This window comes from Lutjanus erythropterus, chromosome 1 (genome assembly GCF_056507025.1).
Source record: "Lutjanus erythropterus isolate fLutEry1 chromosome 1, fLutEry1.hap2, whole genome shotgun sequence".
Lineage (NCBI taxonomy): Eukaryota > Metazoa > Chordata > Actinopteri > Lutjaniformes > Lutjanidae > Lutjanus > Lutjanus erythropterus.
The window spans coordinates 45,847,036-45,867,923 of NC_139317.1; the positions used below are offsets into that span (position 1 = coordinate 45,847,036).

Below are 20,888 nucleotides of genomic sequence, written 5' to 3' on the forward strand. Positions count from 1 at the left end.
AGTTTCAGGCGGCGCAGGTCGTTTCACAATTGATGACAGAGATGAAAGTGAGAAATTCATCCTTATAATGATAACTTTTTATCTCTCTCAGACTGTGTGTGTGTGTGTGTGTGTGTGTGTGTGTGTGTGTGTGTGTGTGTGTGTGTTCCCAGGAGACCTCAGTCTGTTGCTGTGCTCACAGCAGTAATATTCTCTCTTTCTTGTTTAGATTTGCTGATAATGGAATTGGCCTCACTCTGGCGAGGTAAGACTCTCCCTATTAAATCACCGCTCGTGTTTCTGTGGACAGAAATAAAGGGCTGCTGTTTGCATCTGCTGGTGTTGATGCAGGACCCCTCTCTCTTTCTCTATCTCTATCTCTCTCTCTCTTTGTGAGTGTGTGTGTGACTGAAGTGTGAATTGAAAAACGCCCTATGAGGAGTCTGCTTAGCATGCACTGGGAAACAGGGCGTTTTGATGCAGTGTGAAAAGTAATTTAAGGGTGCAATGGTCACACAGGTGGGAATTGTTGGGAAATTTTCGAGTGACTTTACAAAGCCTTGTGCCTAGGGATGCATAATGAAAGTCCACATGAAGTGTAAGTTTGTGAATGTATGTTTTTCCTCTCTGTTTCAACAAACACAGCATTTTTCTGCCCCCAAATGCAGCTTTTCAAGTGTATAAAGTGTGTAGATTTAAAAATGGCTGGCTTAGTGTTTCTGTGTGTTCGGAGTAAACAGAGCTTTTGCACGATGATGACGTGCAGCAGGCCATTGAGAGTCTGTGGTGTCTGCCAATAAAGTTAAGATGACCTTTAGTCACTTCTAAGACCATTTGAGGGGGGACATTATCCCACTCCTTAACAAAAATGACCTCAGTGCATCAGCCTTGTTAAACTGAAGTTCAGGTTTTATTGGTCATGGTTGGTCAAGTTAACACGGGGTCAACGGTACAATGAAAGATGTGAAAGAAGAAGAACGTGTCAGCTCAGCAGGAAGAGCGCTAAAAAGAGATCAAATAAGATAAGAAGATATTTGAAAATAAAATGAATTGAGTAAATATGACAATTGAGACAAAACCATATTTTGAGGGGGTTTGGATTTTTGCTCTTCAATTATGCAGGAAAATATATTTTAAAAGATCAAACTCTCGGCCTTGTAACAGGCCAACCATGGGGATTGGGGATTACATGTTTTTTATTAAATGTAAATGTCAGTTCCATGGAAAATCTGACAGAGTTGATGTCTTACATTGCTGACAAAATTTCACAGCGTAGTTGTAGAGAGCAGTTCTCTTAATGTTAATCAAAATACACAGCACATAACACCATAATTCTTATTTAACTTTGATTTAGAAGGACTACAGAGTTGACATGTTATGGTTGAGACACATCTGATTGCAATATTATTTGATAAATTTGTGGGAAAATGGCAAGTTTGCCAGTGCTTGAGCAGTATTCCCGCCTTTTTAATCCAGGAAGTGAGACAGGGGTCCTCAGGGTATAGCTAACCCTTGTTATGCCTGATTAAATCATGTTTTTATAAACATCTGAGGGATTTGACATAAATCCTGGAAAAAAAAAAATTCCATCATAACATTTTCATTAAAAAAATAATAAATTAAAACAAGCAGCACATTTTTATACTAACTTGTGAATTCTTTTCTGGGACAAGGGTGTTTTCTGGGACAGAGTAAGTTCAGAAATTCAAGAAATTAAAGTAAACCAATGATAATAATAATAATAACAACAATAAGAATAATAATGCATATATTTCATATGTATAAATCCTCAGAGAATAGATTTTCACCCCAAAATTGGAATTAGAGGTATTAATAATTATTGTTTTTGTTTTTTTTTAATCACAATTCTCAATAATGGGTGAAAATACAGCAACATAATATAAATACTGACATTATACACAACACTTTACCAATACTGACATAATATCAATACTAACACTGTATAGATATATTAAAAGGGTATTGAACTTTAAGTATCGGTCCTTTTGCATGTGGACAGAAAACTATTGTGTGTAAGAGTGACAGAGTATTGCACACTGGCAGTGTAGGTTCTTTTTCTGTATAGATGCAAGAGATAACACAAAATACACATGTTAAAAAGAGGATTGGGGGCAAGAGAAAAGCAAAGTGTCAAGTGTGACAACCTGCCAACCTCTCTCTCTGTCCTTTAGTAGCAGAGAGAGTGCAGTCATCTATCTGACTGAGGTCAGAATCTTTGGCCCTGACCATGGCTCTGAGATACTGGCAGTCAAACTGCCGTGTATTGATAAACCCATGGAGCTGTCCATGGTGCTGAAGAAGCAGACAGATCTGTAATTGCATATTTTTTTCTCCTTCCCACCCTTCATCATCTTGGTTTTGGTTTTGCTCCCACTTTTCATGAGTTGAAGTAAAAAAAATCTGTGACTAATTCTGTGCACACAAAATTTTGTTCATAAATGTGTTAAAATCCATGTTAGAGCAAAATAATCCATCCATGTGTGAGGTGCACTGTAAAAACAAAAAAGTTGCGAAAACTCAAAAGTTTGAGAAGAAGAGTAAATTCATAGAAGTGAAAGTTGATATTAAAATTTTAATATGTTCAATTAAATCAATTTAATTTTCAGGCACTAAAAACAGACAAATCAAGTTTTCAATTTTTGAATTTTTCTTTAGTCTCTAAAACTCACAGATTCAAAAGATAAGTAAATTATCTCAACTAAAGCTTACAGGTCAGCAAAACTTTTTAAAGTTTATGTCAAAATGTAAGAGTTTGAGTTGGGCTTAAAATTCACACTTACAGTGTGCAGCTGATTAAACAGCTTGACTTGGACTGCAATAAAAGGACGCTGTAAAATATGCCATTTAATCTTTAGATATTTATTAAACACTGAACTATGGCAATTTCATTATTCACTATTTTATAGATACCGCATGACCCACCCTGCTCTGACTCTGATTGGCTTACCCTGATATTCTAACCCCAACTCTGACCAATCACTCCTCAAGCCTAAACCTAACCAACCCAACCAGCAAAGGAAGTAAGTACTGGCCAATCAGGATCATGTCTAACCGTGCCATCAGACGTTATGAAGCTCCAGCAGAGCCACAGAGGAGATTATAGAACGGATCTTCATGTGCAATCCCCCTGTAAATATCAGGGTTGGTTGCTTTTTGTTTGCTGGGGAAAGACAGAGTGAGAAGGTCAAACAATGTTGGCTTCACCTGTTACTTCCACTCGGATAATGAGGGCGAGATGCAAATGAAGACTGACTGCACCGTCGAATAAAGGCTCTGTGTTTAATAATGTGTCTCTGGGCATGAAATGAACAGCAGCAGGGATGCTGAATAGTACTAAGTGCATAAAGTACACGAATAACAATCAATAATGCTTCAGCATGCAGAGACGCTGGAGTGTGCATCTGACCTGTTGATTCAGCCAAATTATCAGGGGATTAAATCTGTACTAATATTAATTTAACACAATAGAGATAAACACCGTTACACACAGAGACTAAGTGCAACTGATGTGATGAAAAAAAGGACAACTAAAACTAGTTTTAACTGAATTGGTAGATGGATTTACTGCGCCTTTTAATCACCGGCCCACACTGTAGATTTTGAGGACTGCAGCAGAATAATTCTATACCTTCATTATTCAGTGTGGTTTCACTTTTCAAGTTTCTGATTTTCCACTTCAACAGCTACATCACTACTTACTGTACACCGTGTGATTCATCATTTATAGGCTACCTGCACCTTTGATCACCAAAATGATTTCTCATCAGTCGACTTTTAACACAAATGTATGTCATATTGTAGAACATTTTCCCTACAATAATAACTCCTTACAATCCACTGCAGTCTCCATAATCTCTTCTTTGTGTGACTCATGGACAGTTGACCTCACCTGACTTCTTATTTAAATATATCAAGAGCATTTCAATCATCTCTGTGAAGAAAACTTGATGAAATTGCTTAGATTATTATTTAACATATCAACTTTAAAAAAAAAATAACTGACAGAATAAGGGCAAGTTGAAGACCTTAATGTGAGCTATATTCACAGAGCTTTCACTGCCTGCTGAAGAGCCTCTTCCTGCAGAAGAAAAGTACACAGTTATAACAACCAAAGAGCTAATAGAACAATAACAAACATATAATACAGACAGAGAATTATATAAAACGTTCCTAAAACTCTCTGGAGAATCTCTGATACAATATTCACAGGAAATAATCTGCTCAAATTCCATCCAGATCACTAATTTGTATTAAATCGAATTTCCCTTTTATCATTATGTGATGTTAGAATATAAGAGCATTAAACTAAACCAACACACACCCTCAGAAGTAATTGAGGAGTTGGGTAGCACTTTATATTATGGTAATGAGCATTATTTAATAGATAATGTCTCATGCAGAGATTGATCACTGCAATGTCCTGGGTTTGAATCCAGCTCAGGACGTCTCACCCCTCTCCTGTCTCTCTGCAAAATTAAAGAAAAAGTAAAGGTTTAACAATGACATGACGAAATTCAATAAATATGTTTGTGGTGTTATTAGAAGAAAAACAAAACAAACTCAGTGCTTGTAAATGTCTTCACAACAAGCATGTTTGTTATGCTATTTAACACTTATATACTCTTATTAACACATATTAATGTTAATACACATCTTATAAGGGCCTTATTACCTATTAACTAACACCTATTACAAGCACCTTATTATAACATGTGGCCAGCAGTTACTGGTTTGTACCAAACTGGCCTTGTGTTGTGTGTGCACTGACTGATGACTTATTTTTCCTTATCTACATCTGTATTCATTTTTATTTTTGGAATAAATATAGTGGTTTGTGTGAGTTGCCAGCTTGTAACTATGTGCAGGTCTCCTCTGTATCTAAAGCTGTTTGTTCTGCTGGCTGGAAAAAAAAAAAGAGAAACAGGCAGTCTGAATGCTACAGATGACATTTGGCTCGAAATATACAAACAGATCATTAACCACCTGTATTTTGTATATTAACAAGAGTTATATTTACATGGCCTGACATTTTAAAGTTATTTACCCCACAGGAAACTACAATCATAGTTTTTAATCTTGAATGGTGTTTTGATCCTGATGAATAATAAAGGGTGTGGGATCAGTGGAACAGTGCAGATGCTGCCACATCTATTATATGTCACTTCCACACTCTTAACTGTCCCCCATCTGTGTGTGCAGTGGAGGGACGTTTCCTGATGACGACGGCTCTCGTCAGCAGGTGAAAAACTCGCTGTTTGTGGGTGAAAGCGACAATCGCGGGATGCTGCTCCCTGACAACCGGATCTGGGGCCCCGGGGGTTCTGACCATGTTGGCAGAACCCTGCCGCGTGGCATGTAAGTGACAATCATAACTTATGTTCCGCTTGTTGTTTTGCTTTTTACAGCCCACAAACTCCACTCTCATCAAGCGTGCTTACAGCTGCATCAAAAAAACAAACCCAAATGAATGTGATGTTGCCATAGAAACATTATAAGGTGGTCCGATGTTAAGTCAGAAGCTAAATTCTAGCTGGAATAATGAAACAGAACAGAAACCTGGATACTATGGTAATCAAACACCTCATCCATACTTCTGATCACTGTTTTTCATGTGCAAGTGCGTCCTCATCTTGACTCAATAATCTGAAGATAAATGATAAGATGATCATAATGAAATGAAATCAAAATCTGGCACTCGTAAAGCAAGGATCCATTGTACTGTTGCACTCATCTTTTCATTACTGGTGACCCAGTTGAGAAGCCAAATCAATACAAAATGTCAAACACAGTCCAGGCAGTCAGTGATAAGCTGTTGAGGTAACTCACTCAGTAGAGAAATGTCAGATTTTCTGGATATGGAGGAGTCAGCGACACACCTGCAGATGATCAGATGATAATCACAGAATCATGTACATGTGGAGCTGAATAATAATTCTAGATGTTCCCTGTAAACATCACATCACAAATATGATCAGAACTAGATTGGAACTCAAAACCAAGATCCTAGTGCAAGTGCACTCATTTCAATATGGTCAGGGAAATGCTGTTAAAACTGTATTACTGTATGTAACCTTTAATGCTGAATATCCTTCCCTTTTCAGGCAAATTTCACCTGTTTTTAACCTACAGTAGACATCAATATGCCTTTTGACCTGAAAATCAGCCAGACCTCACCTCTATAAACAGATATCTGCATATGAGTGCAGAATCTTTGGCGAAGGACAAGATTTTTTGCTATCAGATGCATTCTGGTTTCCACTTGTAGTCTCTGTGTTTGTTGTATTGACCAATTACATTTGTGCTGACTTTGGCAGAAGGCATTGGCCCAAATGCAATCTTGGAACCCACTGGCTATCGTGCGATGACAATTTAGCTTTTTGTATTAGCTTTTCTAAAATGATTTGTTTGGACATCAGCCTCCAACTCTCACATCTCAAGTTGCTAATCAGATGAAGAACAATGACTGGAACACAGAGGAGGAAATTTTGGCCCTGATGTTTGTTGTCCAGATATTCACAGAAGCCCTGAAACACTGGCTGTTGCCCCCAGACCAGGGGTCTTCAACCTGCAGCTCCAGAGCCAAATGCAGCTCTTTAACCTTTCTCTAGTGGCTCCCTGTGAAAATTAGATTATATGGAAATGAATAAGTATTACTTTTTTAACATTTTAATTTTCATTTATCCTTGTTGTAGGTCTATGAAGATGTTGAGACAGCTCAAAATTTCAAGGTAACATAATGCAATAGATTTTTGAGTTTTGAGCCCAACTGAAACTCTTCAGATTTGAAAGTTTTACCAACTACTGATCTTTTGTTGAGATAATTTACTTTTCTTCTTAAAATAATCTTAAACCATTTAGTTATAGAAACTCCCAAAAACTGTATTCAAACAGTTCAAGTAATTCAAGTTTAAGTGAATGATTGTTGCAATTTTAATATTTTCAATTTAAACTATTTCATTTTCAGGCGCCAAAATAATGACAAATCAGGTTAACAGCTCACTGTGACCAAATTCTGAAATACTTTTTTTGAGTTTATAAAACTCAAACATTCGAGGTAATCTAAAGAGGAAAAGTAAATTATCTCAACTAAAGATTACAGGTTGACAAAACTTTATAAAGTTTATTTCAAAACATCAGAGTCTGAGTTGGACTCAAAACTTGCATCTACTACAGTATGTTACCTTGACATCTTGTGTTGTCTCAGCTATTTTACTTTACAGTATAAAGTGATTCTCACATTGGCCAACTGTACAAACACGTAGCCTATACACCACATTAAAAAAAATCTTTAATATTTCGTCAGCTAACATGTGTGTCTACAGCCTACGTCTGTGGCTCACAATGAATGCCAAATTAGAAAATCAGTCTTCAGGGAAAAGAGAATTTAATAGTTATGGCTCCAGAAAGATTTCTTTTTCTTCCTGTTGGCCAAAAATGGCTCTTTTGATCATAAAAGTTGCAGACCCTTGACCCAGACGCTAAATCATCTTCAGACACTAGCAGTTGTGTTCCACGATGGACTAAACCATGCTCACTAGAAACCTTTGAATGTCAAACAGTCAGCTGGCTATGAAAGAGTGTATTTTGTTCTTTTATAGAGAACTGCCATTATTGATGTGGTCAGCCTGAATGAATGTCAGTTAGAACAGACTCTAATGTTGACCAGTTTTGCCGAAATATGGCTAAAAAATACACTGCTTCTGTGTCATGCTACAAATGTAAATACATGTTTGGAACATGGCTGCAGAGCATATAAGGATAGACAGTGGAGGAGTGGTTTGAAATGCTGTGGTCATCACCCTGTCATGAAAACTTGTTGCCACTGTGACCCTTTGAAACAGACGTGTATTCAAACTGTCCACAGCTGCTGCTCTTCATAAAGGAGCAAACTGAAAACATTTGTCAGCCTCTTTTCAAGCCAAAGTGTTTAATACCCCAAAGATAGATTTTGGGTGGAGTAGCAGTTTAGTAGAGGCTGGTATGTGTGAGAACCAGACTTGGTATGCTAGAAATCAGTCCGTGCTCTGGCCCACTTGGCAGAGAGTAGAAGGGAAACCAGAAAAACATGTTTTTAGCAAACAACCGCGCAGGACATCACCAACTACAGGAAACCATCCCGTTCCTAGTAATAACATTTTTTCACGGCCCTCAGCATTTCATATAGATGCATTAACATCTGTATGAAGCACCTGTATCAGTAACCTCAGTGCAAACCCATCTGTGTCAGGTGATGTATAAAGAGTGAGAAAGTCCATGTATGGGGGAGGTGGCGTGGATGGTTAAATCAAGACTCTCACCCAGGAGGCTGGGGTTTGTGTCCCGCGTGAAATCAAAAGTCGATGATATCTAAACCCATTAAGTACTTTTGGTGGTTAAACCAAACCAAACTGCAGTTGTTTAACAGTGTTAAACAAGTGTTAGAAAGACCTCCTGGCAGCGTCTCTACAGAAAGGGGACTTTGTGCATCAGTATGAGACACTGATGGGACTTTCCCACTGGTACTTTTGACCGTGCAGAGTCAAATTGTGCTGCGCTGATTTGCATTTCCATTACTGCTTTTATCGCCCTGAGCCACACCTGAAATAGATCTACTCTGGAGTGGTGCCAAAGTGAGCAACACCAGCCTCCAAACGGGCTGCGGTGACGTCTCACCGACTGCAGCCAATCCGTGACAACCCCCTTTTCTCCCCCTTGAACAAGCGAGTGTTGTGATACTGAGTTCAGGTGTGTGCAGGGTAGCAGAAAGAGAGATGTTTTTAAAAGTTTCTTTATGTTGGGCTCTCAGTACTTCTGTAGCTCCTAACTGAATCTTTGTGCTTTGAAATTTGTTTCTCTTTGGTTGTACTTTTTGTTGTCATTATTTTATCGTTTCATATTCACTTTCAGCTGTGTAGTGGAGTCATGATGCTTTACTGCTGAGGAAATCCCAAATGAAAAGATTTCCTGATTGTGTTGCTTCACAATAAAGGTGCTTAAATAACAAAACAGCAGGGTACTTTTATCATGAAGAATTTAAGGAAACAGCGAGTTTATGGGGCGCCCCTGTAGTGCAGTTGGTGGAACTTGCTGGGGCTGTTGGTCCTCTGCAGCAGGCGCCAGTTCAACTCCAACCTGCAGCCAATTTGCTGGGTGTCATCCCCTCTGTCTGCCCTCTTTCCTGTCATATCATTAGCTGTCCCTATCAAATAAAGGCAAAAATGGCCCAAAAATAATCTCATAAAAAAAACAAACAGCATGTTCAACCCGGAGACATATATGAACTGCCTATGCACTGCTTTACAGCCACTCGACTTGAGCTCGTCCTCAGTTAAAAGACTCACCTTCAAGTGTTGTAATGGAAATGCAAACCCCTGCCATGCCAGGCCAGCTCTGTGTATGGAAAAGGGCCATGAGGGGTGTAACAAATATGTCAGTATTTGACAACCTGGGATGAGAACAGGTTGGTGGAGAACCACCAAGTAGCTGATGATCTCAAGGTGTTTTACTGTACTACTGATAAGCCATCACTTTGTAGGGGGGTGTGAGGCCCTGCTTATATGCATGCACATGAATCACGCACATATTCTAGTTCTACTGCATTAATCGTATAATACTGATATCATATGAGCGATGTCATGGCAGCACAGTTTATTTCTCCCTCTGCATACCAATAAGTCTATTCATAACTCACGCAGTTTTCTGCAGTCAATCTTTTTTCTGTATAGGTTGAGGACAGTTTATGTACTTGTAACTCCCAGCAGCTCCCTGTTTTCCCTCCAAACCTCATCATTTTTGGAGATGTTTCCATGAAATGCTGCTGTGGCTCATATAAAAGGTGCCTCTCTCCTCCTCCCTGTTTATGAGGGGACAGAGAAACTTCAAAGACGTCAGCATTGATTTGTGCAAAACTTCCCTAAAATAGAGCCAGGGCGAGTGAGTGTTTTCAAGCAGCATGCCGTTCAGCCTGTTTGCTGACAAACAAAGCCGATTAGGACATCCTCATTGGAAAAAAAAAAAATGAAGCAATCAGCTGTTCCCTTGCTTGGATCGGTTCCAGTTAAGGTCTACTATCACAGTAAAGTGGTCCAGCATGTATGCTCTCAGACTGGGGTAGATTCACTTTCATTTTCATCCTGTTTGCATCAGGCGTGAGGCCTTGTGCAGCCCATGCGACGATTGTCCCCTCACTCACTCTGACTCAGACATCACACAACCAACAGCATGTCTATTTGTGTTGGAACTGTGTGTAACACCGAGAGCAATTTAAAACTGGCATCAAATTCCTTTCCCTTTGCACACACACACCAGGCCAATAGCTGATTCTGATTGCAGTTCTGAAAGAATGTCTCAGCAGCTGTATTATCACAGATTCCCTTTTTGTCGAGTCTCCATAAAGCACTACTGTCTGGACTGTTCGTCCTCAGCCTGACAGTCTTTGATGCAGCCATACGAACCCGGGCACACCATTGCACAAGTGCCCCCATGCTGTGTAGTGTTGAACATTTGATGAGGTCTCTGGATAGAAAAGATTTTTCATCACCGTCCATGGCAGGGAGTCAACTGTACACACTTCTTTCTTTTTTTTTTACTCTAGTCTGAAAACAGCAAGATGTGAGTTGTGGTAATTGGTCTTTCTCTTTTTTTCACTCTTCCACCACCTACCAGTGTTTGTGTGTGTGTGTGTGTGTGTGTGTGTGTGTGTGTGTGTGTGTGTGTGTGTGTGTGTGTGTGTGTGTGTGTGTGTGTGTGTGTGTGTGTAAGACCATGAACATATCTGACAGAATGGTCACATTGTATGTGTGCAAAAAGGACACTGTCTATTTCAAATGGAATATTCTTGAACTTCCAGGCCTTAAGTATGACTACAGTTTAGTTGAAGCGGTACTAGTAAATAACTTTATATTAAGAATGGATCAAGTAATGTCAAACACACAGAGGACTATCACCAACCTACAGTTTCCCTCCACTTGACAGATCTTTGCCTTGTTGACCAAGTCATTTTGGTTTTCAGAAGGGCTGTACCCAGCTCAGAATGTTGTCATTCAAATCGGATTTGGCTGTTTAATACAATAATAATACTCTGTAAAGGAAAAAGGGAGTTTGTCTTTATATAACACATTATACATGTTATAACATACTGTAGATTCTGAAAACATTTGAAAACACTGAGCACTATGTAGTACTGAATTGTGGAGGTAGACCTGAAATGGTTGTTCAGAATATTTTTTGGGTGGATGTGAAACATGGCTCGGCGATGTGCCAGACCCATGGTCCCCCACAAACCTGCACATGAATGCCGCCATCCTAACGGTCAGTCATGAACGTCTTAAAAAAAATGCCGTCACCGTCCTCTGCCTCTGGTGACTCAAACATGTCTGGACATGTCCAATAAAACTGCTAGACAGAGCGTCCATGTTTCAGTTCATTTTCAAGTTGTAGTGGTGTTTGACACTGAGACAGTGGAGCACCTTTTCAAAGCAGAAAAAAATGCTAATTTTTTCATGATTTTGAGACCTAATTTTATATAGAATTTTTATACTTTTTTATAATTTTACATACTATACTAGAATTTTTTAATCATTCAAATTTGTTTGGGTGGTTAATGACATATGTTACTGTCATATGACAAACTCAGAATACATATTTATTGTTACTTTACACAAAGTTTAAGGGTGACAATGACACTCACATAATATAGTGAACAAGCCAAGACAGCCTTCTGAGCTAATATGTGCCAACTATGCCAGAACAGATCAGAAAGAAATTGCCAAACTATAGACTAGACTAGACTATAGAGACTATATATATGTATTAAGCTGCTATAAGCTGTAAATTCACCACTTCTAAGCAGAAGGCAAAGACACTGTTATCTTGGACACTCTGACTGTCTCTGTGCAGCTGCAGTGCCTCCATCTCAGAACTACTGCACGTCCGTGTATGCATCCATTTTGCAGTATAATGATTTATAATGTTCACCAGCTTGTCTCTAATTTTGTTTGTTGTCTGTCTGCTGGGCCGGTAGTGCTCGGTGGGTTTATCAGAGCTTTTTCACTGAAAACAGCTGCTTGCTGCTGCTAGGAACAACACTGAGAGCAGTGAGACGGAACCACAACAGACAGTGAGGCACACAAAACCTCAGTAAAGCTGAAGGAAACTGCAGAGTTGGTGATCAAGTGACCCCCTTCACATTACACACTCATTTGAAAAAATAATCAGTAAAAAATATTGATTAGTCCAGCCTTAATTAAGGTTAGAAAAATATTGATAATTTTGTTAAAATAAGTAGCCCTGGTCCACTTAGTGCATCCCTGTCAAGGACAGTGTAAGTAAACACCAGAGAATTTTTAGCTGTATTTCAGTAGCAAACATTTGATTATTTAAAATAGTTTCATCAAATTCTTGAGGAATGAAATTGTGTTTTCACAATGATCTGCATTATTCACCTTTGGTCAAATTCCACTAACTTTGTCCAAGTGGATAAGAGTTTATTCTTCACCCATTTGCATATGAGCCAAATTTGCCTGTTCCTCTTTTTTAGCTACTATCTACTACCCCAGTCTATACTTCTAATCTTTTCCAGAGGATCCAGTGTCGACAACAGATATATCTTTGTTATATAATATTTAGACAGACATGACAACTTGTGGGCAGCACGGTGGTGCAGTGGTTAGCACTGCTGCCTCACAGCAAGAAGGTCCTGAGTTCGATCCCCAGCTGGCTGGGTCAGAGCCTTTCTGTGTGGAGTTTGCATGTTCTCCCCGTGTCTGCGTGGGTTCTCTCCGGGTTCTCTGGCTTCCTCCCACAGTCCAAAGACATGCATGTTAGGTTAATTGGTGACTCTAAATTGCCCGTAGGTGTGAATGTGAGTATGAGTGGTTGTCTGTCTATGTGTCAGCCCTGCGATGAACTGGTGACTTGTCCAGGGTGAACCCCGCCTCTCACCCAATGTCAGCTGGGATAGGCTCCAGCAGCCCGCGACCCTTACGGAATAAGCGGTTCCAGAAAATGAATGAATGACAACTTGTGTGATGAAGATGATTGAAACTGAAAACAGTCAGATCTAGTCTGTGTGCAACTGACTAACTTTTTGGGGACTTTTTCCTTACTCTTTAGAGAGGCAGCAGGACAGGCGCTGCCATACACTGTACAGAGAGTAAAGCCCCTGAGGCAAATTGTGGTTTGTGATTTTGGGCTATTTGATTTGATTTGATTTGATTTGGAGCTGGAAATTTGGTTGAAATTGTGCTTTTTAAAGTAATGATAGTGAACAGAGACCAGTTGTGGGGGGAAAAAAGTCTTAAATCCTTAAAACATTGCCTCCAGTCAGTGATGAAAGTGCATCAGAATCGACCAATAAGACACAGACTCTAATCCTGGATCAGGGCTAATATTAACCAGTATGGATACCCAGGTTAATATTAGCATAATTTAGCTTTAACATAAAAATCACAGATTGAGAGGGGACTTCCTTTCTAGTGTTGATAGACATGTAAGAGTGTATAAATTTTCACTGCACCACATCAACATCACACTACTTTTTGCTTTGCTACTAATCACTGAGTGTAAATTGCTAATGGGTTGGTGTGTGCGTGTGTGTGTATATGTGTGTGTGTGTGTGTGTGTGTGTGTGTGTGTGTGTGTGTGTGTGTGTGTGTGTGTGTGTGTGTGTGTATGTGTGTGTGTGTTTCCCTGCAGTGATTTTCCTATCCGGGGCATGCAGATCTACGACGGGCCAATCAACATGCAGAACTGCACGTTCCGGAAGTTCACAGCGCTGGACGGGCGGCACACCAGCGCCTTTGGCTTCAGGCTAAACAACTCGTGGCAGAGCTGCCCCAACAATAACGTCACTGACATCACCTTCGACCACGTACCTGTGAGTCAGCCTCTGTGTGAAATACACAAAACAAAACAACTTATACAAAACTTCTATTTTGTCTTTTATGAACAATAACAGTTATTTTAATGTAAATGGTTGCAGTTCAGTGGAAACATTCTGAGCTCTCCTCACCACCAGAGGACCCATTTACTGTCAACTATATATACACATTTAATGTGTACAGGCTCAACTTAAAAATTAACTGAACTTAGGTTGAATAATTAAAGTCTCATTTGAAGTTTGTAAAACTAAATGAGTTGAGTTACTTAATTTAAGAAAATATGTTCAGTATGCTCAAGATATTAAGTTGAACCATTCTTTGATGTAACCATGTGAACTCAGACACACCACTGCTAAAGTGCCCTTATGCTGTGTAATGCACTGCTTGTTCAAATAGTGTGTTTTTGTTATTTTAAGTGAACACAAATTATTTGTTTCATTGAACAAGAAACTGACTGTCATATGAACATAACAACATTGAGTACATATTTTTACAAGCTTTTTTTTTAGTTCATTCAACTATCAAAAAATATGCAAAGTGCACAATGTATGTGTTCTTAATTGGGCTTGAAGTGATCAGACTTTATTGGCTTTATAAATTTCAATAAAATTAACTCAAAAATCAAAACTTGTTGACTTAAAGGAGAAATCTGTGATAAATTTACTGTAATAAATCATAAAATGACCACAATGTGTCAAATTGAAATATTTGCATCATTTGTCATGAACACAACAGCCATGGTGTTCCACTTTGAAATTTACATTCCAGACTGGAATGACTGTGTCTGTTTCACATTTATTATGGTTCAAATTAATGCAGAATTTTCACAGAATGATTCAGTGTCTGTTTATGAGTCATAAAAAATCATTAATAATCTTGTAGAAGGCGTAGATGTTTATAACTGTTAAATTGAGCAAAACGTTAATGGAGTTTGGCAGACAGTGAGACAGGCAGCCACTTAACACATCGTCCAGAGTGTGTTATTTCAGAGCAGTGGGCTTTTGTTTACAGGATAACAGGCTGAACTTTACATTGACAGACAATTTATAGTTATAAACAGCTGATCAGCTTAAATTGTTAAGTTATAAGGTTTCGCAGTTCTTCGCTCAGTGGAGCTCCTGCAGACTGTCTGTCTCTGCCGTGTCTGGGAGGAGGGGATGGGGGGAAACAACTTGCTTCAATCATAGATCTTATATTAAACAAGATTACAACTTATTTAATATACAGTTTATGGCTCCACCTTACTATTTGGACTGAAGTACACATTTTTGCACATGCAGTGGCTTCATGTAGCCCCTGTAACGTAAAAGATTATGTCAGTCTCACAAAGGAGGAGTGATTGTGTCAAGTGAACATAAACAGTCCTGAACATGTTGAGTCGTGGATAAATTGTAGTTTATAGTGATTGTTTAGTGAAAATTAATCAAAATTGACCACAAAATTGACCCTTGCCATATGGCCTTTCCCAATTCAATGAGAGTTAAAAACTGGAGAAGTATAAACTGTTTGAGCACATGCCTATATCACTTCATCCCTCTGCCGTAGATCACATCTCGGGTGTTTTTCGGGGAGCCGGGTCCCTGGTTCAATAAGATGCAGATGGACGGGGACAAGACGACCATCTTCCACGATATCGATGGCTCAGTCAGCGAGTATCCCGGAGCCTTCCTGGTCAAAGATGACAACTGGCTGCTCCGTCACCCTGACTGCATCGACGTGCCCGACTGGAGGGCTGCTATCTGCAGCGGCCACTACGCACAGGTGGGTCAGTGGGCGGTGAACTCACATCTGCTTTCTGTTACACCCTGTTCACCCTGATTACATTCATTGTCATATCCCAATCAATGTTGTTCTTTTTTCTAAATGAAATGAGAAATCAATCATGCATATCTTGGCTATGGTAGTAATCTGAATTCGTCAAAGTGGTGCAAACATTAGCCCATGCTATTGCAGATTCTGTTGACCTAAAATTTTTTTGCAACTTATTATTTTTTTGATACAAAAGTTTTCAATCTACATTTATCTATTCTTCATCAGAACATACTGTATGGAGGATAAAGAACCCATTATTTACCATATCGTCCTCCTATTGGATCAAACCTTAGCATTCATTTTGTCCTGCGAATAATCACTCCATCTCCATCTGTGTCATGCTCCAGTGCCATCAACACCGTTCACCTCATCCAACCCGCTTTCCTGTCCGCCCACCAATTCCCCTCCCCTCCCTTCCTGTCTCTACATCTCTGTATCTCAGATCTATTCATGCACTGATGATATCTGTTATCACTCTGTGTGTGTAATCATATTAATGACGTTGGTAGTTATCAGCAAAATTAGCCATGCTAGATGAACTCTCCAACAAAGAACAGATTATTTATTATTCATGCAATTTTTTGAAAATATGTTTTTTTCTAATATTCAGTGTACAGAATGTGTTTTGGGAAATGTGCGTGATTGTTTTGTTAACCAGACTGTGGTAACATTTTATTTGAAGGGGTGTGCATAACTGGCATAACACCATCATAACTATGACATGATGCCTTTCATGAGCATGAATGTTTATGGGAAATAAGTCAGTTGTCACTTTTTAATACAAAGTAGACATTGTTTGAGATGTCTGTTATGATGACTTGACATTGATGAAGCCAACAATGTCTTTGTTATGACATCTTGACATTAACCAAGACAAATTAACCTGTCATTAACAAGGCATAGAAAGCCTAATTATCAAATGTTATTAAAAAAAAGGCCAGTTCGATGACAGAGTACAGTACTGTGGTGACTCATAGAGTTAAGTGACAGACAGACAGCTCGCTTTACTTGTTGCTAAAGCAGGCTAATGGCTAACTGCTGGTAACTGTACCTGGGGTTTGCTAGTTAGCTCGTTAGCTTGGTTAGCAGCACAACTAGACATCCTATTGGCTGACTCAGTCCAGGTATGCCAGGCGCCAAATCTGGCAAGAAATACACCTGAGTACTGTATTCCCACTGTATTTACATTCAATTTGGTCGAGCCATGTTCACTGGGAGCTCCGTTTGATGAGGATCTGAAGTTCCCATGAAACAGAGCTGCCAGTGAACATGGCTGAGTCCAGAGTGCTATTTGATTCTGCATACTTATGTGTTTCCTGTAAAAACAGGAAGGTAGCGAGATCTTTGTTGTATATCTTGATTGGCGAGTACAATAATGAGATGATTTACAGATTTACTGATGCACAAATAGCTAGCTGTACTTGCTGCTAAAGTAGGCTAACCACTAACTGCTGCTAATTGTCGCTGGTATTAGCTAGTTAGCTCGGTTATCATCCTATTTGCCTATTAACCCCAAGGCACCAAGAGCCAAACCTGGCAAGAAACCCACCTCAGTACTGAGGTACTCAGGTTGTTTGACATTTACAGTAGCCAGCAGCTCTATATAAAATAACAGTTTTCTGAATGACTAAAAATAACTGAAACCACTTCACCTGAGAAACATTAGGTGCCTAGCCCAATAGAGTCCAGGGGCCACTAAAACGTCAGATGAAATAAGAAAATTGGAAAATGTTTCAGTTTTTTTTTTCTAAATATTAGAATCAGCCATCTAACTCGCTGGTCATGTTTTCCTCAGATCTACGTCCAAACACGTAACCCTGCCAACCTGAACATGATTATAGCGAGGGATGAGTACCCTGATCGGCCCCTGATGCTAGAGGGCGCCCTGGGCAAGAAGAAACACTACCAGCAGTTCCAGCCTGTCATCACACTGGCCAAAGGCTACACCATCCACTGGGACATGGCGGCGCCTGCTGAGGTCACCATCTGGCTCATCAACTTCAACAAGTCAGTAGACACATGAGCTGGACTTGTGACAGCACACACCACAACAAACACAACCACATGGCTGTTTGTACACATTACTCCACACATTTCTGTTTGACAGGGATAAATAAATGTGGGAGTGGAGTAGAGGGGTGTGAACTGCATTTTCGCTCCTTATAACCTTATTGAGAATGCAACATTTCAAGAAAGATATTGTCTGTTTGAACTCAGCATGGATCTAAAAGAAGTGAGGGATAGTATATGTCTAAACAGACTTTAAAATTACCCCAGAGAAACAAATTCACCTTTTTGATCCAGTGAAAAGCTTCCAGACCAGCATTTGATCTGTTTACAAGCCTGCTTCTTTGACTACACCAAGCAGCCCGAGGGCTTCATCTGTTGCAGTCAGCCATCCATGAAGCAAATTTTAGCCCATATTTTACCTTCAACTCCTCCATCATCACACTGTTATTGAAGCGGCACTGAAGCAAACACTCAGAGGAGCAAAAAGAGGATGACAGGGAGAGGAGGAGTGTTGTGTTTCATAGAGTGAATGGAGCTTTCCTAACTGTCACGGACCAAAGTTCTACTTTGGTCATGTGATAAAAGGTGGATGTATATGTGATAAAAGGTGGATGTATATTGGGGAGAGATGGCAACTCCTGTAACTGTCAAAGATGGACTGTGGTGTCAGATGCCCTCACTGACTCTTAGTTGATGATCGTCCCACTGTGAAGTGAGTGGTTTTGGTCTGGTGTTCACAGACAAATACTGATTCTGATTCTGCTGTTCAGTCAGTCTCTTGTCCAGGGTCCTGGCTGTTTCACTGATGGTCTTAACTTGATGTGCTTCAAACACAATGAGTCCACCCATCTGCTAATCCATCCGTCCATCCACCCATCCACGCTCCAACGCTTGTCCCGAATCAGTTTGTGGTGACAGCAGGCGGAGCGAGACAGGTCAGACTTCCCTCTACTGAAGTGTTACCATTCCAGTGTGCTTTGGGACCACCCCAGGGTCTCCTCCCAGTTGGACATACACAGAAAGCCTTCAAAGGCAGCCCAGGAGGTATCCTGATTAACTCTTTTGACATGAAGGGACAGGAGTTCTTCTCCTTCCAGATGTCCCAGCTCCACACCCTGTCTCTAAAGGCCACCACACATGATCGGCAGTAAAAACACTTTGCGCTGACCATCCCATTGTTTGCCTATGGAGGGAGTAGTGGCACCTGACTTAGTGGCACCCTCAGCGTGGTGCAACGCTCAGATTTGCCCCCAGGCACTGCGTTCAAAGTTCAAAATATTTGAAATTTGATCTAGTTTGCCACTGACCTGTCGAAGCACAACCAGTGAGACAACATAGTAACAAGGTAGCCAGGAGTGACTATAGATAGATGGAGGCAACACAAGCAGAGGAGGGAAAGAGTAATGGTCAAAGTCTTGAAGGGAACTCAAGACCCGCAAAAAAATCTTGCAATTGTGATTATTGATTATTGTGCAAAGTGCACAAGAAAAAAAAATAATGCAAGTTTCACAAATCAAGGGTCCTCTTCTTGACATAACAGAGTGATGGAAGAAAAGTGTTTCAGAGTTCTCCAGGCTCTATAACACAACATTAAAAACATGACCATGATCTTGCCAGTTAACATGATGCATGGTGAAATGTCAGCAGACTGGTGGGGCTACAAGATTTGAAAATATAATTTATGAACTTAACCAGGAAGACATGACGTATAGCACTGTGCTTTGCCTCTCTGCACCTCACAGTGAGCCAAGAGCAAAGTTCTTACCATGTAAAGGCCCCCTAAGGCAGAGTCCAGCCACCCTACCCTGCAAGAAAAAATAAATTTCAACCGGATATTTCCATTCTTTGAGTCTCTACCCAAAGCTTGAGGCCGTAGGTAAGGGCTGGAACGTAAATCAACTGGTAAATCAAAAGCTTTGCCTTCTGGTTCAGCTCCCTCTTCACCACAACACACCTGCCTTCCTGCTGATGCTTCACCAATCTGCCTTTCCTTCTCACAATCAATTTTACCATTGTTCGTGAACAAGATCCCAAGATACTTAAACTCCTTAGCTTCCAGCTGTAACTCATTCCCAGCCCGGAGGAAACAATCCACCATTTTCACCCCGACCGCTTCACACTCAGCTGCAAACCACCCCAGTGCATGCTGAAGCTCTGATGTTCTGATCGTTCAAACACAGTGCCCGACTTTTCAAAACTGACAATCCAAGAAGCCCTTTTCATTTTTCAGACACCCACTTCTGTCACTTTTCATGTGTACAACTGAGAGCTACATCATGAATGCCTTTGAGGACTGTTAGAAAGCCTGCGCTGTTAACCCTGTTTGTATGATTCATCACATCAAGCCCACAAAGACACAAAAGACACTGAAATCTGGGAACGAGATCAGGGAGGCGGTGGGACACAGCCAGGAGGAGGCTCTGATGACAGGCTTTCCCCCCACCTTTTAGCAGGATCATTCAGAACAGAGCAAACAACACATGATGTGGTCTAGTTTTTTGAAGGGTAGCTCAACTGACTTTACAAACCAGTCTGTTTACAGGTATGTGAGAAAAGTTACATGCATGTTTTGTGGCTCCAGAGGGAGCTGTGAAAATGTGAGTAATTGCTGGTAGTGATGTCACTTAAGTCATTGTCAGTAGGGACTGAAGATTACGAAGAAAAATCTGTAGGGTTGTAGAGTCGGAAAGACATGAGCTTACCAGACAGTTGTATTCTGCTCATCTCTGCTGTAGGCTCGAGGCTACATTAGCAGCTACAAGCATAACACACCTGACTCTCTGACTAAACTGTTGGCAGTCAAGCTGCACTGTGAGTAATGATGACAGTAATATTTGACAAGGAAGACAAATGCATGGAATTAAAAAAGACTGGTCCTGCTGCATCAATTCTGATCCTTTGTTTAACTGTCCATCGTGAGTCAGATGATGTGGTGCGGGTTCGGATGTGCCATTATCAAATATTAGGAAGATACTGACCCTAAAGGGTTCAGAATTCTTTGTAGTAGGTCTGTCTTCAACCATTTCTTGTAGTCAGATCAGATTTGGCAGTTAATTCTTTCTTTTTACAGGACAGTGTGTCACAGTAAATTCCTGTATGAGCTGACATGAGTATGTTTTACCAGTTAGACCCCCATTTAATGTCGTTTTTGTCATCTGTGATTTAGAAACATAAGTTATTCACACAGTCCGACAAATTAAAAGCTTG

General features: G+C 40.1%; 1 protein-coding gene across 1 annotated transcript in view; it reads left to right on the forward strand.

Annotated features, from left to right (window-relative positions):
• The window catches only part of cemip (cell migration inducing hyaluronidase 1), a 328,468-nt gene that overhangs the window by 294,372 nt on the left and 13,208 nt on the right, over positions 1-20,888 (forward strand). The window contains exons 19-23 of the mRNA XM_084722276.1: positions 209-244; positions 5,200-5,355; positions 13,675-13,855; positions 15,405-15,620; positions 17,467-17,678. Coding sequence (XP_084578402.1) covers positions 209-244; positions 5,200-5,355; positions 13,675-13,855; positions 15,405-15,620; positions 17,467-17,678 — 801 coding nt within the window. The remainder of the gene's footprint in view (positions 1-208; positions 245-5,199; positions 5,356-13,674; positions 13,856-15,404; positions 15,621-17,466; positions 17,679-20,888) is intronic.